We start from the raw sequence: 27,336 nt of genomic DNA, 5'->3' as shown, positions 1-27,336 counted from the left end.
CACTCAGCTGCTGAGAGTTGTTTTTTTTTTTAATCAGTGTTGGATTTTGTTAAATGCTTTCTTTTTCTGCATCTATTGATCTGATCATGTAATTTTTCCTCTTTAGTCTGTTAATGTGGTGGATCATTTTTTTAAAAAAATTTAGTTGTAAATGGACACAATACCTTTATTTTATTTATTTATGTGGTGCTGAGGATAGAACCCAGTGCCCCACACATATGAGGTAAGTTCTCTCCCACTGAGCCACAACCTTAGCCCTCATCAATTCGTTTTTGAATGTTGAAACAGCCTTGAATGTCTGGAATGAATCCCACTGGGTTATGCTTTATAATTCTCTTTAAGTTGTTGGATTCTGCTTGATTATATTTTGTTGAGGACTTTGCATGTATTCATGAGTGATGGTGGTCCAGTTTTCATGTAATGTCTTTGACTAGTATGGGGTAATACTGGTCTCATAGAATAAGTTAGAAAGGATCCTCAGAACTTCTATCTTCTGGAAGAGATTGGAGAAAATTGGTATAATTATTTCCTTAGTCTGTTTCAAAGAATTCACCAGTGGAACCCATTTTAGTAATGTAGCTGGGTTTTTTGTTTGTTTGTGTTTGGTACCAGGGATTAAACCCAGGGGCACTTAACCACTGAGCCATATCCCCAACCTGCTTTTTATTTTGAGACAGGGTCTCAGTAGTTGCTCAGGGCCTCTCTAAATTGCTGAGGCTGACTTTGAATTTTTAATCCTCCTGCCTCAGCCTCCGAGCTGCTGGGATTACGCAACACTGCTTCTTGCTTAGCTGGGTTTTTTAAATTTTTTTTTAAGTTCTCATCTCACTCTGAGGTATTTTACTAATTTATTTGCTTGCTAGGAGCAATGGCGCATACCAGTAATCTCAGCGATTAGGGAGGCTGAGGCAGGGGATTCACAAGTTTGAGGGGAAGTTTAGCAAGACACTGTCTCAAAGTTAAAAAAAAAATGTTTAAAGGATCTTGGGATGTGGCTTACAGGTAGAGTGCCCCTGGGCTCAATCACCATTACCATAAAAAACAAACAACAAAAAATACATATTTATTTGCTTTGTGGGAAAGCAATATTGCATTGATTTACAAAGAAGAAATTATCTAAACTCTGTTCAGGAGGGTTGAGACCAAAAAATTAACTGTAATACTCAGTTTCAACTCTGCAGGAACTTTTTTTGCTGCTGGAGTGAATGTGAGAGTTTATGATCTGTTATATGGAGTCCTATGAACTGAGAGCAGGTGAATGTGGTCAGCCCAAGGAAACCATGGATTCATTTGAGAAAGGTAAAGCCAGAGTCTGAGACAGTAATTAAGAAGCAGCTAATAAGTACCAGTTTCCATACCAGGTACTAGATATTACATTTGTTGTTGTTGTTTTGTTGTTGCTGCTGTGGATTGAACCCAGGGCTTCATGCATGTTAAACTTGCATTTTACCACTGCCACTGAGCTACCTCATAGTCATCCTCTTGAATCTTTATCCGAATTCTTTTTTTTTGTTTTAGTACCAAGAATTGAACCCAGGGACACTAAACCATTCATTGAGCTACATTCCCATCCCTTTTCATTTTTATTTTGACACAGGGTCTCACTAACCTTACTAGAATGCTGAGGCTGGCCTTGAACTTGAGATCCTCCTGCTTCAGCATCCCAGAGCTGCTGGGATTGCTGGCATTTGCCATGGCACCAGTTTCTACCCTCCATTCCCCATTCTTTTAAGATAGTTATTGTCTTATGCTCATTTAACTAATGAGGAAACTGAGGTTCAAAGAAGTTAACTGATTTTCCCAAGTTCACTCAGTTTGTAGGTAGAAGAGTTAGGATTTGAATCTTGGTCTGGTGCCTCAAAAGACATAACCTTCCCATTTATTACCTTGCTATTAATACAGGGAAACATTAGAGATGCTTAGTTCTAAAAAGTACCCTCAAACAGCCAATGTTAAGAAACAGACTGGTGTACTTGAAATATCATGACTTATTGTACTGAAGTCACCTAGCTTGGAAACTTCTTACCCCTAATTATTGGAGAGGACTTGAGCTGGTTAATTAGCTTATATGAACTTTGCTCACAAAAAAATGGTGATAACACCTGCCTCAAAAAATCATTGGGAGGATTAAATAAATGTACACTAGCATTGTACCTAGCACACAATACAAAACTGTAAATGGCAGTGCTTATAGCCCCTTGATCTTATGGTCTGTACTTAACATTCATGTAGAACAAGTATTTATAAACACCAAAAAATGCATCTGTTTTTCTAGAAAATTAGAAAAATTTTACATACATTAAAATATTTATTCAGAACTTCTGTTTCATTTTATCTAGGTTAGGTCTGTGTTGAGACAGTGTTTAATGTTTGATGGTTTATTCTACCATATGTGTAGGGATAAAAAATCATATTTCTGATATCACAGTGGTAAAATGTTATCTAATAAATATGAATGATTTTTGAGTTTGGAAAGATAAATTTCTAAATTAGGGGCTGGGATTGTGGCTCAGTGGTAGAGTGCTTACCTAGCATATGCGAGGCGCTGGATTCAATCCTCAGTACCACATAAAAAATAAATAAATACATAAAATGAAGGTATTGTGTCCAACTAAAAAATGTATTAAAATTTCTAAATTAGACTTATAAAATTCAGGCTAGGCCTGGGGTTGTGGCTCAGTGGCAGAGTGCTTGCCTAGCATGTGTGAGGCACTGGATTGGATCCTCATCACCACATATAAATAAATAAATAAATAAAGATATTGTGTCCAACTACAACTAAAAAATATTTAACAAAAAATTCAGGCTGTATGGTTATAATAATGACCTATGGTATGCAGTACTCACTGAGCAGAAAAGCAAAGTAGGTAGAGAAGGTACTGCTTTTAAGAGATGTGGGAAGGCACTTTTATCCAATGCACTCCCTCTTCATCTGACTCCTTAATTCCCCAAATTCTACATCTCTCTTGACATTCCAATATCTTATGGTCTCAGGAAAACTAGTCTTCTTGGGAGAGGTAATGGGTTAAGTCATTCATTGCATCAAGCAATGAAAGATAAGGTATATTGGTTCTTTCCTAAAAGCAGATTATTCATAGGACAACAAGAGAAAAGGGCAAAGAGCAAAGCAAGGCAAATTTCCAGTTTCATAGGTGATTTTGAGCATTCCTTGGTGTCAAGTGGGAATTTGTATATTTTTTTCTTTCTCTTTTTTTTATTTCTTTTTACATTTTTTAAATACTGGGAATTAAACCCAGGAGCACTCTACCACTGAGCTATATACCAAGACCTTTTATTTTACTTTTTAAATTTTGAGACAGAGTCTCACTAAGTTGCTGAGGCTGCTGTTGAACCTGCAGTCTTCCTGCTTCAGACTAAGTCTCTGGAATTACAGGCATGCATCATTGCACCCAGTTGTGTGCAATTTAATGATAGAAGATAACCTATTTTTGGCACATAGGTAACACAAATTTTCATTAACTGGATGGGAATGTAACTGCTGAAATGTCCTCATTTACATGTAGTAAGATTACTAGTAAAATTACTTTTCTTTGGAAAATATTATATCATGTTAACCTTCTTAATTAATATTCCTCTGTTCTTTTAATAGAGATAATCAGAAGAAATGAATTTTAATGTCTGGAACATCAAAGAGATGCTCAGTATTCCTTCAGGCCCAGGGTAAGTTTTCTGGCTATATTCTTTGATACTTAAGATACTTAGGGGTTGTGGTTATAGCTGAGTAGTACAGCGCTTACCTAGCATGTGTGAAGCACTGGGTTCCATCCTCAGCACCAAATAAAAATAAGTAATAAAACAAAATAAATGTATTGTGTTCATCTACAATTAAAAAAAAGAGAGAGTCTTATTGATTCTAGAAAGAAGGTCCCCTTCCTATTGGGTTGTAGTGGTAGAAATGCTCTGTACTATCTCTTCTAATCCTCTGTCACCATTGCTCCTTCTTGTGTCTTTTTCCCATTTATTGATTACAAAAGTGATGTTAATTCATATGTTAACTGAGCAATGACTTTTTACCCTACATTGGGCCTACGGATTGGACCTATGAGAATCAGAGATAGTTCAACATTTGGAACTGACCTTAGTTGGGGCAACTCTATTGAAGTAGTAAGGAATAAAATCAAGTCAGTGTTCATATATATGTTTGATTGTGTGTGCAATTTTTAGGTACCATGGAAATAATAGTCACTCCAGCTTCTGGATGTGATGGTGCCTGCCTGTAATCCCAGTGACTCAGGAGGCTAAGGCAGGAGGCTGAGGCAGAAAGATTGAAAGTTCAAAGCCTCAGCAACTTAGCGAGGCCCTAAACAATTTAGTGAGCCCCTGTCTCAAAATAAAAAATAATGGGGCTGGGGTTGTGGCTTAGCCGTAGAGCACTTGCCTAGCAAGTGCAAAGCACTGAGTTTGATCTTCAGCACCACATAAAAATAAATAAATAAAGGTATTGTGTCCAATTACAACTAGTAAATAAATTAATTAATTAAATAAAAAGGGCTAGGTCTGTGGCTCAGTGGTTAAGGGCCCCTGGGTTCAATCCCAGGTACTAAAAAAGAACATTTAGTCCTAATTGAAAGCAGTTGTAACCATTTTAACTATAGCCCTTATCTTGCTGGCCCTAATTTTAAAATTAGCCAATCAACTCCTCTAATCAGGGCAAAGGGCAGTGCAGTGTTAGGGATATAAAATTGCCCACCCAGGGGTACTTGCTAGCCAGGTTCCCTAGCATGCCTTGTGGCAGAAGTAAAGTTTGCTTTGCCCACATTCTTTCAAACACATGTTTGATTTCTTGCAGAGCCTGAGTATTTCTAACACTGGTTATAATAAAAATGTGTGGCATTCAAAATGTTCTTGTGTGGTGTGTGTTGTGGTGCCAGGGATCAAACCCAGGACCTTGAGCATGCTAGACAAGTGTTCTTCTACTGAGTTCTATCTCCAGATCCACACTCCCTTCTTCCCTCTCTCCTTCCCTCCTCCTTCTTTCTTTTGTTCCTTCTTTCTTTCTTTCTTTCTTTTTTTTTTTTTGAGGCAAGGTCTAGCTAAGTTGCTTAGGGCCTTGCTAAATTGTGGAGGCTGGACTCTCAACTTGCAATCTTCCTGCCCCAGCCTCCTGATTAACTGGGATTAGAGGCCAGGTCCACCATGACCAACTCCAGCTCCTTTCTTGTGCTTCTTTGTACATATTACTGGCCATGTACAGGGGGCTTAAAAGTCAGAGTAAGTTAGCCCTGTGCCCAGGATATTCTGAAGTAAACACTTGTAAATTATGTTTTCATTGTTTAGGTTATATGTCCACTTAATATATTTATCTTGCTTAATTTTAGGGCCACTAAGTCATCTAACTGGAATAATAATCAGACTGATTATACTGCTCTCAGTGATTCTCAGTTCCTCTTTGGATCTCAGTTTTGTCCAGAAAATTCAGAGACCCTGTCAGCACCCTTGGATTTCAGTGCCCACTTGAGACATTCAAAACAGTCACAACAGAATTCTCTGGATGTGAGTCTGATTTCCAGAATTTCTCTTCATGTATTTCATACCAATATATAGTAGAATCATACATTTTTAAAGCTACTATAGATTTGACTTGGTGGTCTGAAGTGAACAAAAAATAATAATACTTGCAATTTCTTCTCTTACCCAAATGATATAAAATACTGTTAGTCCCTGACTGCTTCTAGGAAAAGGCTTATACTGCATACATTTCCTAAGTCTAGTCACACTAATTTTTTTGTGAAAATTTGTAAGAAAAAAATTTACATACAATAGGAATAAATTACATAAATTTTATATTAAATAGACTTTTTCCTAAGAAACTTCACATACTTTGTGGATTTCAATCAACTATACTACATTTATTTTTTTGCGGGGGGCGGTAATGGGGATTGAACCCCGGGGCACTTAACCACTGAGCCAAATCCCCAGCCCTTTTTAATATATTATTTAGAGACAGGGTCTCATGGAGTTGTTTAGGGCTTCACTAAGTTGCTGAGGCTGGCTTTGAACTTGTGATCCTTCTGCCTCAGCCTCCCAAGCCACTGGGATTACAGGTGTGTAATCTGCACCCAGCTACATTATATTATTGATGAAGGAAGAAAATGAGGATTTTTGAGGGCCAAGATAATGAATAAGGGCCAGGAGAGGGAACAGTCTCTTGAATCCTTGAATACAGGAAATGGTTCACCATATGATATCATGACCATTGTCCAATCCATGTCAAACTTATCAATAGGTATTTTAATTCACTAGCAGATAAAATCAGCAAATCTAGTTAAACTTATTCATTTAAAAACTTTAATACATCATCTCAGAGATAGCATAAATAATTTTCTGTTGTTGCCTGTAAATTTATGCAATTAATTTTAAAGCAATCTTAACTGATATTTTAAATATCTTTGCTGGTAAGGTAGAAACCCTATTAATAGAAAGAGTTGTTTTATTGTAAATATAATTTCCTGTTAGACACAGAAATTCAAAAAAGCTACATGCTATATTGTTTTTAGCAATAAGGTTTGCACTTAAATATGATTCTGAATTATATAGAAAATAGTGAATGTTATGCATTTTTATGTGTGAAATGCTATATTGATTTTTTTTGTTCATTTAACAGAGTGAACCTAGTATTTTCACAAAGTACCAGACAAAACCCCAGCTCTTTGCAGGAGATACAAAAGATATAGGCCTATTTTCTCTTCCTTTGCCAGTTGGAAAGTCAAAAGGTCTTTTGACACAGTTTGAGGAGAAAAACAAAAGGACAAAAGATCAATGTGACAGGTATGAAACATTTTCAAGTGAATAAGGCAGCTTGTGTTTTTCTGAGGGAAACAAAAGGGAGTGTCAGTAATCAAAGAATTAAATTTCAATATGATAGCATGTATTAATGTTCTCCAGAGAAACAGAATCAATAAGATTTATATGTATATAGAGAGAAGAAGAGACAGAGACAAAGAAAAAAAGTTACAGAGATTGACTTATTATATGAATTGGCTCATGAGATTGTCTAGACCAAGAAGTGCCATAATCTGCTATCTGCAAGTTAGAGAACCAGGAAAGCCACAGGTATAACTCAGTCTGAGTCAGGAGGCCTGAGAAGGAAGGCGAGTGGTGGCTGCTGGTACAAGTCCTGGAGTTTGAAAGCCTGACAACCAGGGGGCTCTAATGTCTAACAAGATGGATATCCCAGCTCAAGAAGAAGGAGTGAATTTGCCCTTCTTTTATCTTTCTGTTCTATTTGGGCCTTCAACACATTAGATGATATCCATGTACATTGATAAGGGTTATCTTCTGTACTCATCCTACAAATTCACATGTAATCCTTAGACAAAAACCTTCATATACACACTTATAAATAACGTTTCATAAGCTATCTGGACATCTCTCAGCCTATTTAGCTTGACATACAAAATAACTCTTATTCTAGGCATGATGGCCCACGCAGGTAACCCCAGAAACCTGGGAGGCTGAGGCAGAAGTATCGTGAGTTCAAAGTCAGCCTCAGCAATTCAGTAAGGCCCTTATCAACTCAGAGAGACCCTATCTCAAAATAAAAACTCAAAAAAGCGGGGAGGGTGCTGGGGATGTGACTCAGTGGTTAAGTGTCCCTGAGTTCAATCTCCAGTAACAAAATCAATCAAACAATCAATCAAACAAACAAAATAACCTCTGCCTTGTTCTTTTTTTAAATTTATTTATGTTATAGTAGAATGCATTTTGACATATACTACACAAATGGAGCACAACTTCTCATTCCTCAGTCTGTACTTAGTTCAGAGTTACTCCAGTAGTGTAATTATACATGTAAATAGGATAATAATGTTCATTTCTTTCTACTGTCCTCCCCATCCCCATAACCCACCCCTCCCCTTACTCCCCTCTACACAAACCAAAGTTCCTTCATTCTTTCCTATTCCCCACCCCCTACCCCACTATGGATCAGCATCCGCTTATCAGAGAAACCATTCAGCTTTTGTTTTTTTGGGTTTGGCTTATTTCACTTAGCATGATATTCTCTAGTTCCATCCATTTACCTGCAAATGCCATAATTTTATTCTTCTTTAAGGCTGAATAATATTTCATTGAGTATATGCACCGGATTTTCTTTATCCATTCATCAGTTGAAGGGCATCTAGGTTGGTTCCATAGTTTAGCTACTGTGAATTGAGCTGCTATAAACATTGATGTGGCAGAGTCACTGTAGTATGCTGATTTTAAGTCCTTTGGGTATAAACCCAAGGAGCGGGATAGCTGGGTCAAATGGTGAATTCATTCCAAATTTCCTGAGGTATCTATCTCCATACTGCTTTCTATAGTAGTTGTACCAATTTGCAGTTCCACCAACAATGTATGAGTATACCTTTTCCCCCACATCCTAGCCAACACTTATTATTGCTTGTATTCTTGATAAGTGAATTGAAATCTTAGTTTTGATTTGCATTTCTCTAATTGTTAGAGATGATGAACATTTTTTCATATGTTTGTTGATTGATTATATTTCTTCTGTAAATTGTCTGTTCATTTCCTTAGCCCATTTATTCATTGGGTTATTTGGGTTTTTTGCTATTATGTTTTTGAGGTATTTTAAAAATATTTTTTTAGTTGTAGATGGACACAATACCTTTATTTTATTTATTTATTTTTATGTGGTGCCGGGGATTAAACGCTGTATGTACCTCATGCATGCTAGGCAAGCACTCTACCACTGAGTCACAACTCTGGCCCAGTTTTTTTTTTTTTTTTAAGATTTCTTTTTCTTCCTTTTTTTTAACTTTTTTTTTTTTTTTTTTTAACACAATGCCTTTATTTTTATGTGGTGCTGAGGATCGAACTAGGGTCCCGCCCATGCTAGGCGAGCAATCTACCGCAGAGCCACAATCCCAGCCCCTGGCCCAGTTTTTAAGTCCTTTATATATCCTGGATATTAGTGCTCTGTCTGAGGTGGGTGTGGCAAAGATTTTTTTTCCCATTCTGTAGGCACTCTCATCACATTATTGATTTTTTTTTTTTTTTTTTTTTTTTTTGCTGAGAAGAAGTTTTTGAGTTTGAATCTATCTCATTTATTGATTCTTGATTTTACTTCTTGTGCTTTAGGAGTCTTGTTCAGGAAGTCAGATCCTAAGCCAACATGATGAAGATTTGGGCCTACTTTTTCTTCTGTTAGGCCCAGGGTCTCTGTTCTAGTGTCTAAGTCATTAATCCACTTTGAATTGATTTTTGTGCAGGGTAAGAGACAGAAGTTCAATTTCATTCTACTACATATGGATTTCCAGTTTTCCCAGCACCATTTGTTGAAGAGGCTATCTTTTCTCCAATGTATGTTTTTAGTACCTTTGTCTAGTATGAAATAACCATATTTATGTGGGTTTGTCTCTGTGTCTTCTCTTTTTTACCATTGGTCTACATGTCTATTTTGGTAAATACTATGCTATTTTTGTTACAATTGCTCTGTAATATAGTTTAAGGTCTGATATTGTTATGCCTCCTGCTTTACTCTTCTTGCTAAGGACTGCCTTAGCTATTCTGGGTCTTTTTATTTTTCCAAATGAGTTTCATGATTGCTTTTTGTGGTTCTGTGAAGAATGTCATTGGGATTTTTTTTTAATTTTTTTTAAGAGAGAGAGAGAGAGAATTTTTTAATATTTATTTTTTAGTTTTTGGTGGACACAACATCTTTATTTTATTTTTATGTGGTGCTGAGGATCGAACCCAGCACCCTGCACATGCCAGGCAAGCGCGCTACCGCTTGAACCACGTCCCCAGCCCTGTCATTGGGATTTTTAAAGGAATTGCATTTAATCTGTATAACAGTTTTGGTAGTATGGCCATTTTGATTATATTAATTCTGCCTATCCAAGAGCATGGGAGATCTTTACATCTTCTGACGTCTCTTCAATTTCTTTCTTTAGTGTTCTATAGTTTTCATTGTAGAGGTTTTTCACCTCTTTTGTTAGATTGATTCCCAAGTTTTTTTTGTTTGTTTGTTTTTGTTTTTTTGAGGCCATCATGAATGGGGTGGTTTTTCTAATTTCTCTTGCAGAGGATTCATCACTTATGATTAGAAATGCATTTGATTTGTGGATATTGATTTTATATCCTGCTACTTTGCTGAATTCATTTATTAGTTTTAGAAGTTTTCTTATGGAATTATTTGGATCTTCTAAATATAGAATCATGTCATCAGCAAATAGTGATAGTTGGAGTTCTTTTCCTGTTTGTATCCCTTTAATTTCTTTCATCTGTCTGATTGCTCTAGCTAAAGTTTCAAGGACTGTTGAATAGAAGTGGTAAAAGAGGATATCCCTCTCTTGTACCAGTTTTTAGAGGGAATATTTTCAATTTTTCTTCACTTAAAATGATGTTGCTCTTGGGCTTAGCATAGATAGCTTTTACAATGTTGAGGTATGTTGTTTCTACTATCCCTAGTTTTTCTAGTGTTTTGAACATGAAGAGGTGCTGTTTTTTGTTAAATGCTTTCTAGCATCTATTGAGATAATCATATGATTCTTGTCTTTAAGTCTACTGATGTGATGAATTATGTTTATTGATTTCTGTATGTTGAATCAATCTGGCATCCCTGGGATGAACCCTACTTGATTGTGGTGCACTATCATTTTAATATGTTTTTGTATGTCATTTTCCAGAATTTTACTGGTAATTTTTGCACTATGTTCATCAGGGATATTGGCCTGAAGTTTTCTTTCCTTGATGTGTCTTTTTTTTTAATTTATTTCTTTAGTTGGACACAATATCTTTATTTTATTTATTTATTTTTATGTGGTGCTGAGGATCGAACCCAGAGCCTCATGCTAGGTGAGCGCTGTACCACTGAGCCACAACCCCAGCCCCTTGATGTGTCTTTTGGAATCAGAGTGATACTAGCCTTACAGAATGAGTTTGGTAGGGTTCCCTCCTTTTCTGTTTCATGGAATAACCTGAAGAGTATTGGTATTAATTATTCTTTGAAGGTCTTATAGAACTCAGCTGAGAATCCATCTGGTCCCTGGCTTTTCTTAGTTGGTAAGCTTTTGATGGAGTCTTCTATTTCCTTGCTTGAAATTGATCTGTTTAAATTATGTATGTCCTTTTGATTAAGTTTGAGCATATCATATGTTTCTAGAAATTTGTCAGTGTCTTTAGGATTTTCTATTTTACCAGAGTATTAAATTTTCAAAATAGTTTCTAATTATCTTCTGTATTTCAATAGTGTTTGTTGTGATATTTCCTTTTTCATCATGAATTTTAGTGATTTGAGTTTTCTCTCTTCTTTTCATTAGGGTGGCTAAGAGTTTATCAATTTTATTTATTTTTTCAAAAAAAACGAGCTACAGCCCAAGCCCTCTGCTATTTTTAATTTCTAATTTCTAGGTACTCTTTCTCGTTCTCTGCTTTTATAATATAACAACTTTCACTTCTTAAATTCTTAATTTACTTTTTTCATTTTAAAGCTTCCAAGCAATATCCCAATCTTTCTCACATGGAGAATATGGTTCTAGGTTTTTTTGGGTTTTTTGGTGGGAATAGAACTCAGGATCCTGCACATGGTAGTCAAGTACTGTACCACTGAATTACATTCCCAGTCATGAAAATTCTTCTGTTAAAAAGTCAGTCTTGGGGGCTGGGGATGTGGCTCAAGCGGTAGCGCGCTCGCCTGGCATGCGTGCGGCCCGGTTCGATCCTCAGCACCACATAAAACAAAGATGTTGTGTCCGCCGAAAACTAAAAATAAAAAAATAAATAAATATTTAAAAAATAAATAAAAAAAAAGTCAGTCTTGGGGCTGAGGTTGTAGCTCAGTGGTAGAACACTTGCCTAACATGGGATAAAAGTTGATTAACAACTTAAAAAAAAAAGTCGGTCTTACAGAATATCTAACAGAATTAATATGAAGAGTTGTCATATTTGGATATCAAAATTTGATTTTTTATTTGTGTTTTATAGATTAAAGAAGCAAAATCTGTAGAATTTCATTAATAACAGTCGATGTCTTCATCTTTTTAAGAATATGATATTTAGCAGGGCATGGTGGCATATGTCTTATAATCCCAGCTACCCAAGAGGTTGAGGCAGGGGGCTGGGGATGTGGCTCAAGCGGTAGCGCGCTCGCCTGGCATGTGTGTGGCCCAGGTTCGATCCTCAGCACTACATACAAAGATGTTGTGTCCGCCGAGAACTAAAAAATAAATATTAAAAAATTCTCTCTCTCTTTCTCTCTCTCTCTCTCTCTCTCTCTCTTTAAAAAAAAAAAAAAGAGGTTGAGGCAGGGAAATTGCAAGCTTGAAGTCAGCCTGAGCAACTTAATGAGACCCTGTGCCAAAATAAAATAGATAGATAGATAGATAGATAAAAAGAGTTGGGGATGTAGCGCAGTGGTAGACCACTTGCCTAGCGTGTGTAAGACCCTAGATTCAATCCTTAGTACTGGAAAAAAAGGAATGGAATGTTTATTTGAGAAATATGTCATAATTTCTTTTTCATTGAAAATTAATATTTTCCCTAGAATTGTCTGTATATTAATTTCATTATTTTGGTCAACATAATGGTAAGACAAAGATGTGTTTAGGAATTTTGGACTTCTAGAAAAAAAACACTACTTCTGAAGCCAGTGTTGATGTAAAAATGAAAGGTGGTCTTTCCTTCTCTAGTAACTACTTTATTGCTAAAATTCACTCTTTTTTTTTTTTTTTTTTTTTTTTTTTGAGTTTTAATATTTATTTATTTTTTTAGTTATCGGCGGACACAACATCTTTGTTTGCATGTGGTGCTGAGGATCGAACCCGGGCCGCACACATGCCAGGCGAGTGCGCTACCGCTTGAGCCACATCCCCAGCCCAAAATTCACTCTTATTTAAGATATATATATTGTTAATTTTAAAAATAAAAATGTGATTTGCCTTGGAAATGGTCACAATTAACATTCTCCTTTTTTTCCCCCCCCAACTGGCACTGAAGTTTCTCAGGTTGAATCACCAACTCTGATCAGTATTTTGATGCTATACTAGATGGACACCTGCCATATTCATGGAATCAATTCTGTTGCATGTTGTTTCAATATTTCACAAAGCTTTGTTGTTTTTCTTTTTCTCCTATTCTAGTGAGACTCTATACAACTTTGTTTCCCAGGTCAGAGAAAGCATTCATAGGGTAAGTATAGCTACATTTTAAGGAGTCAGAGCATCTTACATCTTAAGAAGTTTAGTAACTATACTGTCTTGACTTTAGTTCTTGTAGAATCACAATTTTTAAGTACCCTTATTGATCATTAAATGACAATTCTCCAAGTTAGTAAAATAAGGCAACAGTCTGTGAATGTTTTCTTAATTTTGGGTTTCTTAGTTGCAGACGTCTGTGGAAAAGTCTGAGGAACATCTCAGTTCAAGAAGCCAATCTATTTTGGATTCTTTGGAGAATGTGGCTAAGACATGTGAGTCTCTCATGTTTGTATTTATCAGCAGAAGGCATCAGCAAATGGTGAACATGAACTTTCTAACCCTAGCCAGGTTTCAAGGAGTGTGATTCCATATAGTGTTTCACATGAGATGTGGGTGCATGAGGTTAGCCCTAAAGACATGGACAGTGGGATCTACCTCTTTGGTCCCACAATGCCTTTGGTGAAGCACTAATCCTTTACCAGGTAACCCTGCTGTCTCAGGGCAGGTATCTCTACAGAGGGTTCTCATCTCACTGCCTGAAGTAAATCAGCAGCCTCCCCGAGTCTCAGATGAATTGGTGGCTGTGCTACCAATAGAGACGCTACCCACTTAGGAGTTAGAAATATTCCAGTCACCTGCTGTCCTTCTTGTTGCCTAGGTTTCAGTGAGAGTTGCTTTTAGTAAATCACAGCATCACTCTCAATTTTAGCTGCAGTTTATAAAAACCCCTGCTCCCTTAATTAGTGATTTAAATGTGATTGAAATCATTGTCTGATTTGAATGATTTTCATTTGAAAAATGAAAGACCACCTTTCATTTTTACATCAAGCATAGGAGACGAATACATATTTCTCCCTAAGTAGAAACTTCTCTAGAACCACTAATTTCTAAAACAAATAGAAAATAGATGACTGTACCTCTGTATCTTTTTTGCATTTGTCTGTTTATTTTTTATTTGAAACAAGTTGAAATCAACTTATTCAAATGTCATAAGATGAATTGCTCATGATTTACAAAAAGCAAAGCCTTGTGTGGCTTAGAAATTAATCCCAATCTGACTGCAAAGAAACACTACTCTGTCTTCTGGCTTCCAACCTGGGTATCCCACACACAGGGCAACTGTACGTTGGAAACTGGTTCTGGAACCCTAGGACTGTTACCCCCATAAGAAATAGCAAGGCAGATAACAGAACCAAATTAAGGATGCTTCCTTGTATAATGTGATAGAATAACTCATTTGTAAGTTGCTAAGAAAAGCACTCTGTTAGTCAGCTTTCTGTTGCTAGGATAAAATATCTGAAGTAATCAACTTATAGGAAGAAAGGTTTATTTTGGCTCACAACTTCAGAGGCTTAAGCCCATTTGGCCCTGTTGCTTTGGACCTGTGGTGGCACAGTTCCACAATGGAATCGTGTGGTTGAAGGGGCTTGTTTACTTCATGATAGTTGGGAAGCAAAGAAAGAGACAGGGAAGAGCCAATTCCTCATACTTCCTTCAAGGGCATGTTTCTGATGACCTATTCCTTCTAGGCTCCCCTCCTAAAGGTTCCACCACCTCCCAATTGTGCCATAGACTGGAAACCAAGCTTTTAACACATGGGCCTTTGGGATACTCTTGCAAACCATAATGCATTCTTGTTTTATTCTGCATTTAAAATTATATGTTCCAGCTACTCAGGAGTTTGAGACCAGTTTGAGACCAGCCTCAGCAACTTAGCAAGGTCCTAAGTAATTTAGCAACACTCTGTCTTCAAAACAAACAACTATATGAAGTATGAAAAGGAGAGTTGCAGCAAATTGTGGTATTTAAGTCCCAGAAAAAGAAATGGAAGTGCCAAAGATCCCAATATGAGATTAAGAAACAGAAAACACCAGAAATGAATTCTGATCTTTGGTCCTTAATGATTCCTTCCTTAACTTTCAGAGAGTAAGACTCAGGAGGACCGACACTGAAAGAGCAAACAACAACAAATATATTGGTATCATATTAATTAGAAAGCCATTGGGCTGGGGATGTGGCTCAAGCAGTAGCGTGCTCGCCTGCCATGCGTGCGGCCTGGGTTCGATCCTCAGCACCACATACAAATAAAGATGTTGTGTCTGCCGAAAATTAAAAAATAAATATTTAAAAAAAAGGATTTAAAAAAAAAAAAAAAGAAAGCCATGGGACTGAGGGTATAGCTCAGTGGTAGAATGCTTGCCTAGCATGCACAAGGCCATGGGTTCAATCTCCAACACCCCCCGACACACACACATACAAATACAAAGAACAAACAAAAAGAACAAAAGGGAAAAAATATAAATCCAGGTCATTCTTGAAAATAGGCACAGGTAGCCTGTTCAGAATTCTTCTTCTTTTTTTTTTTTGTAAGTAATGATCAGGCATAGAAAAGCCAGCTTCAGCAACTTAGTGAGGCCCTAAGCAACTCAGCAATAGAAAAGCAATCAGATAAATCTTCTATCATATGGTGGCCAGGCCCTCACTCACTATACTCATATCAAGAAAAGGAGAAGTAAAGTTATTATGTGGAAGTGCTGTCTTGTATTATGTGCCTTGTACCTTCATAGAGTAAGATCATGAAATCTTTTCTCAGTCACAGTCTGCCTGCCCAGACAGAAGCGTCACTGAAGCCATCTAATCTAACTTCAATTCTTCATCTGATGATACAAAGGACCAACATAATAAAATTATTTACCCTACTTTACTTTTGAGTTTAGGTGGATCAGTTAAGTGGAGCATAGTATTACTTTTATTGAAAATTAATTATCTATATGATCAATAGGAAAGTAAAAAGGAGTAACGGATATCAAAAAAATTAAAATTCATATATAAATCAATATGTTAAGTGTGATGATTAAATCATAAGAAACTAGAAGAAAATGTGGACAGCATTTTTATAATTTTACATTGTGAAAAAAGCCTTTTCAAGCAAACCATAAAAAAATTGTTAAGAGGGGCTGGGGTTGTAGCTCCGTGGTAGGGCGCTCGCCTAGCACATGTGAGTCCCTGGCTTCGATCCTCAGCACCATATAAAAATAAATAAAATAAAAGTATTGGGTCCAACTACAACTAAAAAAATAAATATTTAAAAAAATTGTTCAGAAAGGTAAGATCCACTTATATGAACATGATGAAACAGAAATATCTGTTCACTGTTATGGATAGGTACTATTCATGTGCATAGTTTGCTCCAGGACACATTTGCAGGGGGATGCATCCAGCCAGTGAAAATTGGGAAAGATGTTTCCCCCAAAAGGGAAGAGGACTAACGGGTCTCCTGTTATATAGGGTGGTTCCCAGATCTTTCCTCTTTCTCTCAGCAGCACAGCAGGGAGAACAGAACTAGAGAGTGAAAGGAAAATTGCTGTCATCAGTGCAAATACAGTTTTTTCCTAGTTGCATCTCTCAATTGAGCACTTAAGCTGCTAAAATAGAAATGAATTTTTAAAAATGCTTAACATGTAAAAAGAAATATGGTCCAGAATATAGAAATGGATTTTAAATGGGATTTTTACACAAAAACTAAAAATACCTGATGTTTATAGTCAAAGCAGAAATGACATGAGTTTTCTAGAGAACACACACACACACACTCAGGATTCATAATATATACATGGAAAAATACATAAAATTCCAAAAACTGCTTCAATTAAATCCAGGAAGCTGGGTTAAGGTCTGCATGGAAGAGACTAAATCATCATATGCTTACATATATTGTTAAGGATTTGAGGGTTTTTTATGATTTGTTTGTTGTGCTGGGGATTGAACCCAGGGGTGCTCAGACATTGAGCCACCTCCCCAGCCCTTTTATATTTTTTATTTTGAGGCAGGGTCTTTCTAAGTTGTTAATAGGACCATGCTAAATTGCTGAGGCTGGCCTCAAACTTGTAATCCTCCTACCTCAGCCTTCCGAGTCACTGGGATTGCAGGCATGTGTGACCACACCCTCCCTGTGGTTTTGAGGGGTTTTGTTTTGTTTGTTTTGTGGTGCTAGAGACCCAGTTCAAGTCTTTGTACATGCTAGGCAAGTACTGTACCACTGAGCCATATCCTAAGACCTTGGGTTATTTTCATAATTAAATATTTTCTAAAAAATGGATAGAATTTGGGCTGGGGTTGTGGCTCAGTAGTAAAGACCTTGCCTAGCAAGCACTGGATTCAATTCTCAGCACATGTAAATAAATGAATAAAATAAAGATCCAATCAACAACAATAACAACAAAAAGAATCTGGAGGTAATGAGCTTGATACAAAAGCTCCAGTAAAGAAGAATCCAAATGTGTTTCCTTGGGAACAAGGACAAAATATATGACAGACAGATGCTTTCTGAGCCCTTAATCAAGAATTGAACACTTTGCTTGGTTTTCTTATCCTCTGCTTTTGTGAAGATCAGTAATATCCACTGTTGAGAAAAAACAAAAACAAAAACTTGCTATTTAGGAACTCTTCTAGGGAAGGATAATTACATATGCCTACATGGATGTCTGAAAAATATTTTTGTGTGTTTCTGGGGTTTTTTGTTTTTATTTTTTGGTACCAGGGGTTGAACCCAGGGGTACTTAACCACTGAGCCACATTCACAGCCCTTTTTTTGTATTCTATTTAGAGACGAAGTCTTGCTAAATTTCTGAGTGTCTCACTAAATTGCTGAGGCCACTGGGATTACAGGAGTGTGTCACCACACCTGGCTGGAAAATATTTGTTTAAGAGCAGGAATTCCATACCTAAATAAGTATAATAGTCTCTTTCTAATTGATCAACACATGGAATTGTACTTGTGTTGAGAAGTAGGAGAAATTTGCTTTCTCAAATATTCTTTTTAAATTGAAGAATTTGGATGTAATTTTATTATTGAATTGTTCCTTATTTTTGCTGCAAAGCTGTTACCTCCCTGTATAAAAATAACACCAATCGGGCATGGTGGCACATGCCTGTAATTCCAGCATCTCAGGGGGCTGAGCCAGGAGGATCATGAGTTCAAAGCCAGGCTCAGCAACTTAATGAGGCCCTAAGCAACTCAGCAAGACCCCATCTCTAAATAAAATATAAAAAAGGGCTGGGGATGTGTTGTGGCTCAGTGGTTAAGTGGCCCCTAGGTTCAAGTTCAATCCCCAATACAACCCCTCCAAAAAAAAAAAAAAAAACCCACAAGCATATATATAGCAAAATTATGATAGTAATTATTATTACTATATAATTAAAAAAACTTTTCTCCACTCCCAGTTATTTCCAGTAGGAAGATCATTCAATATTTTTTATACTGGAGATAGGAACTTTTGGCTTAGTGACAATAGAAATGAAATTGAATAAAGCAAGCATGAATATATAGGCAAGATAAGGGGGTAACTAGGGCTTCAACTGAAGTGAGCAGCACCAATGAGGAAGCTGACTACTCTGTGATAGGAGATACAAGCTTTTATTGATTTGTCGCAAGGAGCATGTTTCCAAAAGATGTTTATTCTTATGCAAAATTTAGACTATAAGCAATCATGGAATTGTCCTAGGACTCTTTATAGGTGGTGCCATCATTCTATGCAAATATCCTGGCGTTGTGACTTGATCTGAGCTCTATGTTAGGGCTGAAAGACTTTGGGTACTTGGGCTGATATAGCTCCTGAAAAAGCACAAGGTTGCTTTTTCATATCAGCTCCAACAGGATGTGCAGAGCCAAGTAGAGGCTGACTCAAATGTTAAGGCCGAAAAGGGGACATACATAGCATGAATACAGAAATCCCATACTATTCTCCCATCAGATGTCTGCAGGCTCAACTTAAGAGATGGTGTTCTTGAGGCTGAGGCTGTGGCTCAGCAGCAGAGTGCTCACCTAGCACGTGCAAGGATCTGGGTTTGAACCTTAGCTCCATGTAAAAATAATAAAATAAAGGTATTGTGTTCAACTACAACTAAAAAATAAATATTAAAAAAAAAAAACAGTGTTTTTCAGCAAAGGTGGCCTTCAAATCCCTGAAAAGTAACCTAGGAACCATTATCATCATCATAACCAACATGTCAGAGATATCATCAAAACTGATGTGAATGCCAGGCACGGTGGTGCATGCCTATAATCTCAGCAGTTTGGGAGGCTCAGACAGGAGAATTATGAGTTCAAAGCCAGCCCCAGCAAAAGTGAGGTGCTAAGCAACTCAGTGAGACCCTGTCTCAAAATACAAAATGGGGCTGGGAATGTGGCTCAGTGGTCAAGTGCCCCTGAGTTCAATTCCTGGTAGCCGCCCGCCCCTCCCCAACAACAACAACAAAAAAACTAGTGGCAAACTAATTTAAAGTATTGCCCAGCTGTCTGACCTACAAAATTAGTGACTTTTTAAGTTGACTAAGAGCAAGTGAATCTAAGGCATTTATTTAGGTTTTCCCCTAGTAACAATTTTATCTTGTACCAACATTCTGCTTCTGTGTTTTTATCAGGGTCTCATGATGGGTTTAGGAAAAGAGTACAAAGAGTAGAGAAGGAACATGCTATGCTGTAAAGGTTAATGGTTTGTTGTGCCCAATGTTTTTTCATTGTCCCAGTCTTTGTCTCATATTGTCTAATTTTGACTCAATCCAGGGATAGATGTTATCTTCCTACCTCAGCCTCTAGGTTGCTGTGACTACAGGTGAATGCCACCACTTCGAATGAAAAGTTTTTGTTATTGGGGTTTTTGTTTAGTTTTTCTGATACTAGGAATTGAACTCAGAGACCTAGCACATTCACATTCTAAGCAAGCACTCTACTACAAAGCTACATCTCTAACCCTTTTATTTATGTTTAAGGCATCATTTTTTATTCTTCATTTGTTTACTTCTTCATGCACTTTTAAGATTTTTAACAAAAACGTGTTCATAATATACTTCCAAAATGTTGGTCCCAGGCATCAACAATCCCCCCTTCAAGCTATTGCTGTAATCTTTTTTTTGGGGGGGGTGGGGGTGGGGGAATTTACTAGGGATTAAACTCAGGGGGCACTCAACCACTGAGCCACATTCCCAGCCCTATTTTGTATTTTATTTAGAGACAGTGTCTCACTGCCTTCAGAGCCACTGGGATTATAGGTGTGCACCACCACGCCTGGCTCACTGCTGTAGTCTTTTTTTTTTTTAATATTTATTTTTTAGATGTAGTTGGACACAATGCCTTCATTCTATTTATTTATTTTTATGTGATCCGAGGATCAAACCCAGGGCCTTGCATGTGCTAGACGAGCGCTCTACCACTGAGCTACAACCCCAGCCTCTCATTGCTATAATCTTAAGAATGAGTGAGTCCTTTTTTATTTTATTTTGAGACAGGGTCTTGATAAGTTGCCCATGCTGGCTTTGAATTTATGATCCTCCTGCCTCAGCTTCCCGAGTAGATGAGATTATAGGTGTGCACTACTGTGTACTGCATTTTTCTTTTTCACTTTCACTTTTTTTTTCTGGGTATTGTGCTTTGATGATGCACATCTCCCAGCAGCATTTCGAGAAAAGGTACACGTGATACCTTGCATGTTTGAAATGTCTTCTATTACTATTTGAATTCCTTGTGTTTATTTGGATATTGTTATTATTTATGGTACTGGGATTGAGCCAGGCAGGGCCTCACATATACTAGATTCTAGAAAAGCACTCTACCACTGAGTTTCATCCCTAGCCAACCCCCCCTCCCCCCCCCTTTTTTTTCTGATACTAGGGATTGAAGAACCAGGTGTGCTTAACCACTGAGCCACATCCCCAGCCCTTTTATTTTGAGACAGGGTATTGCTAAGCTGCTTATGGCCTCTCTAAATTGCTGAGCCTGGCCTTGAGTTTATAATCCTCCTGCCTCAGCCTCCTGAGTCACTGGGATTACAGGCATGTGTCACCACACTTTGCTAGCCCATTTTATTTTACTTTTTAATTTTATATTTTATTATTTTTATTTTACTGTGCCACTGGGAATTGAATCAAGAACCTCATACATGCTAGGCAAACACTCTAGCACTGAGCTACATCTCTAGCACTTCTTAAATTTTGAGATAGGATGTTTCTAAATTGCTTAGGCTGGTCTCAAACTTTCAATCCTCTTGCCTCAACCTCAGAATTCTAAGACATTGCTCATTGTCATCAAAGTCTGGACTCGTTGTTGAAATGTCTGATTCTTTTTTTAATCTTTCCTTGTTATTCTGGTAATTAACCAAAACAGTGCCATATACCATAAGATAATTCAGTAAAGTGGAAGAAATTAATAGAAAGTATAATGTGGGGAAATTCCATTTTAAAACCATTACAGAAAATAGTATCTAGGAATAAACTTAACAATGACACAAAACTCATTTTTTTTTCTTGGCTTTGGGTTTTATGTCTTTGTTAGAAAGGCCTTTCCTATTACAGGGTTATACACAACTTCCCTTGTTGCCTTTTGGTAGTTTACTTAATGATACTAAGATTATTAATCTAACTAGAATTTATGCCAATATGAAACAACTGAAATGTAAACCTACTTTTATGATGGGAATTATGTTTTATTTCAACGAGAAACTCTGAAGTAAGTCACTAGAACTTCAAAGATTTTTTTTATTTAGTTACTGGGGATAGAGCTCAGTGGTAAAATAGTTGTATAGCATACACAAGGACCTGGATTAAATCTCCAGCATGGCAAGATAAAAATAGTACATTATTTAATATCTCACACCTATAATCGCAGTTACTCAGGAGGTGAAGGCAGGAGGATTGCCAGTTTGAAGCCAGCCCTAGCAATGTAGTGAGTAATGGTAAGGGTAATGTAGTGGTAAATGGCTCTGGATTCAATCCCAGTATCATACAAACAAACAAACTTTTATTTAGGTACTGTTTGGTAAATCCCTGCCCTTTCCTGTAAGTGATATAAAGAGACAAGAGATAGATGAATACTGTAGTTAGAGCTGAGCATGGTGACACATGTCTGTAACCCCTATGGCTCATGAGGCTGAGACAGGAGGATCACGAGTTGAGGCCAGCCTCAGCAACTGAGTGAGAACCTGTCTCAAAATAAAAAATGGGATGAGAATGTAGCTCAGTGATAGAGGAATCCCCAGTAAAACACACACACACACACACACAAAATAAAATTGTAGTTAAAACCCAGGGCCTATGGGCTGGGGATGTGGCTCAAGCGGTAGTGCGCTTGCCTGGCATGTGCGCGGCACTGGGTTCGATCCTCAGCACCACATACAAATAAAGATGTTGTGTCCGCCGAAAACTAAAAAATAAATATTAAAATATTCTCTCTCGGGGCTGGGGATGTGGCTCAAGCGGTAGCGCACTCGCCTGGCATGCATGCGGCCCGGGTTCGATCCTTAGCACCACATACAAAAAAAAAACAAAGATGTTGTGTCCACTGAAAACTAAAAAAATAAAAATAAACATTAAAAAATTATCTCTCTCTCCCTCTCTCTCTCTCTCTCTGTCTCTCACTCTCTCTTTAAAAAAAAAATTCTCTCTCTCTCTCTCTTAAAAAAAAAAAAAAAACCCAGGGCCTAGCACTGGGAGTGTAACTTAGTGGTAGAGAACTACCCTACACAGGCACTGGGCCCTGGGTTCTATCCCCAGCACTGAAACAAAGAAAGAAAGAAAACAGGATTTATGTACTTCTGAGTACTTCCATTTATTGGGAAGAGTTAAAGAACTCTCATGTTGCCAAATTGTTTTTTAGTCATATAAAATGAAAAAATTTTGTTAAGAATCTTGAAACATTTTAGATAGTTATGAGCAGACAAAAAAAGAATATATTATGTACTATTCCTGGTTATTTATAAATTGTACTTAGTACGCATTTAGATGTATGTGAACTGAAAATATTTGCAGTGTGTTTACCAAAGTAGAAAAATCTAAAAGAAGGGTTTTGAAATAGCCATTACAATTCTTTATTCTCTTCTGATAGAGTTTGAAATGTGCCTGAATAAGATTAAAAAGAACATCTGGCCAGTTGCAGTGGCTCATACCTATAATCTCAGCAGCTCGGGAGGCTTAAGCAGGAGTATTGCAGGTTCAATGCCAGCCTCAGCAACTTAACAAGATCCTGTCTCAAAATAAAAAATAAAAAAGGGCTGCAAGTGTGACTCAGTTAAGTGTCCCAGGATGCAGGGTGGGGTGGAAAACTTCTGATTGTTTCTAAACTCAATCATATTCCTATGATATAAATATAAAGCTCTATGCTTTAATATTCTTTCTTTCTCTCTCTCCCTCTTTGTGTGTGTGTGTGTGTTGCTGACAATGTTAGGCAAGTACTCTGCATGTGAGGCAAGCACTCTACCAACAGAGCTATATCTCACTTTAATATTCTTAACATGATTGTGGTTTTATTTAAGTAATTTCTGATCTCTGTTCTGCACTTTCACCCTGCAGTTTATCATTCAAATCACTGAAACAGTTCTCCTTTTAAAGAGCAAACGCAAGCTGGTGCTGTGGCACAAGCTGGTAATCCCAGTGGCTCAGGAGAGTTCAAAGCCAATCTCAGCAACAGCGAGGTGCTAAGTGTATTTTATGTCTCTAAGTAAAATACAAAATAGGGCTGGGATGTGGCTCAGAGGTCAAATGCTCCTGAGCTCAATCCCCAGTACCGAAAAGAGAGAGAGACAATTCAATCATGCCAATTCTTTGCTTAACTGTATCAGGGTATCAGTCTTAGAATCAAGTCCACAAATCTTGACATGGCACAAATACCCTTCTGTCCAGCTGTGGCCTGCCTCCACTCAGGCTACTTGGTCCCATGCTCACCATGCTTTAGTCATGCTGAATTCATGGTAATTCTTTTGGAACATGCTCTTTTTTACTGTTGGTGCCATTCTTTCCTCCATGATTTAATACTTTAGGTAAAATAGAAATACCTTAGGGAAGTCTTTATTTCATCCCTAAATTTGACTAGTCTGCCTATTACCAGAAAAGGAATTAGTTGGACTAAGGTGGTAGTTGTAGGGAAGAGGGAAGTGACAGAGATACAAGTAGGAATACTCCAAGCTGAGGGAAAGCCAAAGATAAGAAATGGGGAAGGAGAAGTAAGCCCTTGTTAGCCAGTTTAAAGATCTGAACTGCCAAGCATTGTGGCACGTGCCTATAATCCCAGTAACTTGGGAGGCTGAGGCAGAAGGATCACAAGTTTCAGGCCAGCCTCAGCAACTTAGAACCTATCTCAAAATAAAAAGGGCAGTTATGGGTCTGGGATTGTAGCTTAGTGGTAGAACATTTGCCTGGCCTGTGTGAGGCACTGGGTTTGATCCTTAGCACCACATAAAAAATAAAATAAAGGTATTGTGTCCATCTACAAGTTAAAAAAAAAAAAGTTCTTCTCTTTAAAAAAGGCGGGGGGGGGCAGTTATGTTGTAGAGCATCCATGGGTTCAATCCTTAGTACCATAAAAAAATAAAGAAAAATTTGGATTTTGTTCAGTGGCCAGTAGAATGAATGCAATTGAACCAATGTCAGAGGGGGCAGGATAATATGTTTATTCTATAAACATCATTCTTGGGCTGGGGGTGTAGTTCAGTGATAGAGCAAGTGCTCTGAGTTCTATCCCCAGCACCACAAAACAAACAAACAAACAAAAAAACCCCACTCTCATGACAGGGCCCAAGGGCATCAGATTCTCAGGGTCCTCTGTAGATGCCAATCCAGGCTAGAATCTTCTCAGGGAAGGAGGGAAATAGAGGCTGTGAAGAAAGCACTCTGTTCTAGAACAGAGTCTCCTGAGTGCTAGAAGAGAAGGTTCAATAGTCCATGTCAGTGTGGGCAGGAGGTGTATACCACAGTTGTCATGTGGTGAACTGTCATTTTTTTGTATTTAGTGCAAGATACTGCACGGTCCCAGAGTGACCTGATATTTGAGGCAGTGCAAGAGAAAAGCAATGTGGAGCAAGCTATTCTTGAGATACAGAAGAAATTTGAAACTGTAAGTATAAACCCCAACCTTTTCACTAAGACTCGGAGAATTACCTTTAAAGTTGTGAAATTTTGGGCTGGGGTTGTGGCTCAGCAGTAGAGTACTCACCTAGCACATGCAAGGCTCTGGGTTCAATCCTCAGCACCACATAAAAACAAATAAAATAAAGGTATTTTATTTATTTGTTTTTATGTAAAATACAAAATAGGGCTGGGGATGTGGCTACAACTAAAAACTTTAAAAAAAAAGTTGTGAAATTTCAGCAAAGACCAGAGGTCTGCACAAGCCTTTTAGAAAAGAACTTGGGTATAGGCTATTTTCCTTCCCCAGGGTTCCTTGGTAGGATGTAGGGCCCAGGACCCTGCTCCAGAGTATAGTTATCCTTACCCTGTGAGGTACCCTGAAAGGGACATGACTTTGTCCAGTGGTTTGTTCTCACATTTTATTGTGCACTCTGACTTATATTCCATCACTCTCTTTTTCTCACTGCTTTTCCCCAGAGACAAGCAGAGTTTATAGAAATGAAATCCAACCTGGAGAACCTGGAAGTTTTAGTTGCCCAGCAGAGTAAAGACTTCCAGCAACTGTGTGAACAGCTACACAAGCTGAATGTGCCCAGTGTCCTAGCAGAACTGAAGAGATTGATCTTGGTGCCTCAGATACCTGAGCATGTGAAAGACAACACTTCTCAGACTTCACCAAGTCTGACCCAGAGCCTCAATTTCACCAGGCAGGAAAAATATGCCTCTGAGGAGCTGGTTATGTGGCAGTCCCAGGCTCACACTGCTGCAGGAAACCCAAGTACAGGCTCCCTAGTGACTAGGGAATTTGGTATCATGGGTAAGGGAGCAAAGGGTGATGCTCTCCAGAAAGAGGTTGCACTGCCAGCCCTTTGGCCTTGTAAAGGAAATGAGCATGTAAAGGACAAGTCAGTACAGACTAATTGCAAAAATTGGGCAATTACTAAAGCAGATTCCAAGAACCATGGCTCCAGAATCCCAGGCCATAAAGTTCTTGGTGACAGTGACCTGCTTTACCAAGGAACTTCACAGCTCATATCCCTGGATTTACACAACTTTGCAATGAGCATTAAGAATCTCTGCCCAGAATATCAAGCAAAAAGCATATTCTCTTGTGTCCCTAGTGAACAGTTGGAAACTGAACAGAAAGGCAGGACTGTAGAAAGAGGGAGGAAATGCAAAAGGCAGCCGACCAGGAAAACCCAGAGAGGCAGGTTTGCAAGGAAGAGAGAACAAACCCCAAGTAAGACCTGTATTTTCAATTATAAATATCAGAATCCCCAGTCTCCAGTTTCTGATGAACGAATTCCCCCTACGGAGCAGCAGGAACCCCTTGCTCAGCCTCTGCATCTGCGGGGTCCCAGAAGCTCCACAAAATCAGTCTGCCATGTTCTGGGAGGAACTGTCAAGTCCAGTAAAATAGCACCAGCAGTGCAAGGGAGCCTCTCAAAGTTTCCTGAATGTTCTTCCCAAAACAAAGATCTGCATTCCAGTAGCTCCCAGGGGGACCACCAAATGCGCTGGTTCAGTGACCTCAACCTTGGAAATTCAGAGTCTCCTCCATGCAAGGAGACAGGGAAGAATTTGCTCTATGACCTGGGTTTTGATAGCAGTGATGATGACTTCTGACCATCCAACAGTGACTTCAGTTGGTTTATTGAGCTCAGGTAGAAAGACAAATTAGAGAATTCTTGACTGGTTGATAGGGTGAGAGGCCTTGCTAGGAAGGGCTCAGTGGGAGGCAGGGGTAGGATCAACTCTCTGGGTATCAGATGTTGCCTATGACAAGGGCATAACAGACAAATGCATCCTTAATTATTGGAAAGAAATTTGGAGACAGTGATCTCCAGTGGTGATAAATATGAAATAACGGCCTGGTGGTGGGGGCATTGGGAGAGAAGGTACTTGGTGAAAGTGGGGAGAGCTTCCTTGAATATTGTGTAGCAGAGGGGCTCTCATGAAACTGGTACTGTGGCAACATGACTCCCAAACATCATATTTATCATCTTCAAAATATTTCCTGCACATGATCAGTACCTTTCCAGACCTTGGGATTTTTTTCTATCTTGATCTAGTTATATTAGAATTTTCATTGTTTAACCAGTGGGCATATTATACAGGACACACTAAGTCAGTCTTCTGCTGAACAGTATTAAGGCTGCCAACGAAAGAGAGGTAATATGCACAAAACTACTGTTCAGAGCACTATAGTTCTAAGCCACATACATGAGATTTTCTTCCGTGTTTCTTTTGTAATAAAAAATATAAAACCTTTAAAAAGTAT

At 38.0% G+C, this 27,336-nt stretch overlaps 1 protein-coding gene across 2 annotated transcripts; it reads left to right on the top strand.

Moving 5' to 3' along the window:
• Iho1 (interactor of HORMAD1 1) lies at positions 1-27,336 on the top strand. Of its 2 annotated transcripts, XM_046431627.2 has the most exons (8): positions 2-1,299; positions 3,611-3,681; positions 5,340-5,514; positions 6,626-6,789; positions 13,104-13,152; positions 13,345-13,432; positions 24,938-25,041; positions 25,533-27,335. In XM_046431627.2, exons 2-8 carry the CDS (start codon positions 3,626-3,628, stop codon positions 26,679-26,681), a joined length of 1,785 nt encoding a protein of 594 aa, XP_046287583.1. In that variant the 5' UTR covers positions 2-1,299; positions 3,611-3,625; the 3' UTR covers positions 26,682-27,335. The 2 variants fall into 2 exon arrangements, with proteins under 2 accessions (XP_058430778.1, XP_046287583.1); XM_058574795.1 differs by lacking the exons at positions 5,340-5,514; positions 6,626-6,789 and having other exon boundaries at positions 1-1,299; positions 25,533-27,336.

This window comes from Marmota monax, unplaced genomic scaffold, assembly GCF_021218885.2.
Source record: "Marmota monax isolate L192 unplaced genomic scaffold, Marmota_monax_Labrador192_F-V1.1 WCK01_AAM20220418_F8-fsc00022, whole genome shotgun sequence".
In the NCBI taxonomy this organism is placed as follows: Eukaryota; Metazoa; Chordata; class Mammalia; order Rodentia; family Sciuridae; genus Marmota; species Marmota monax.
This window is presented reverse-complemented; position numbering and strand designations above follow the sequence as displayed.

Bases quoted from the DNA above. Each gene is read 5' to 3' on its own strand.
- Iho1 (XM_046431627.2), top strand. From the start codon at position 3,626: ATGAATTTTAATGTCTGGAACATCAAAGAGATGCTCAGTATTCCTTCA. The intron at 3,682-5,339 runs GTAAGTTTTCTG...GCTTAATTTTAG, and splicing joins AGTATTCCTTCAGGCCCAGG to GGCCACTAAGTCATCTAACT. The intron at 25,042-25,532 runs GTAAGTATAAAC...GCTTTTCCCCAG, and splicing joins TACAGAAGAAATTTGAAACT to AGACAAGCAGAGTTTATAGA.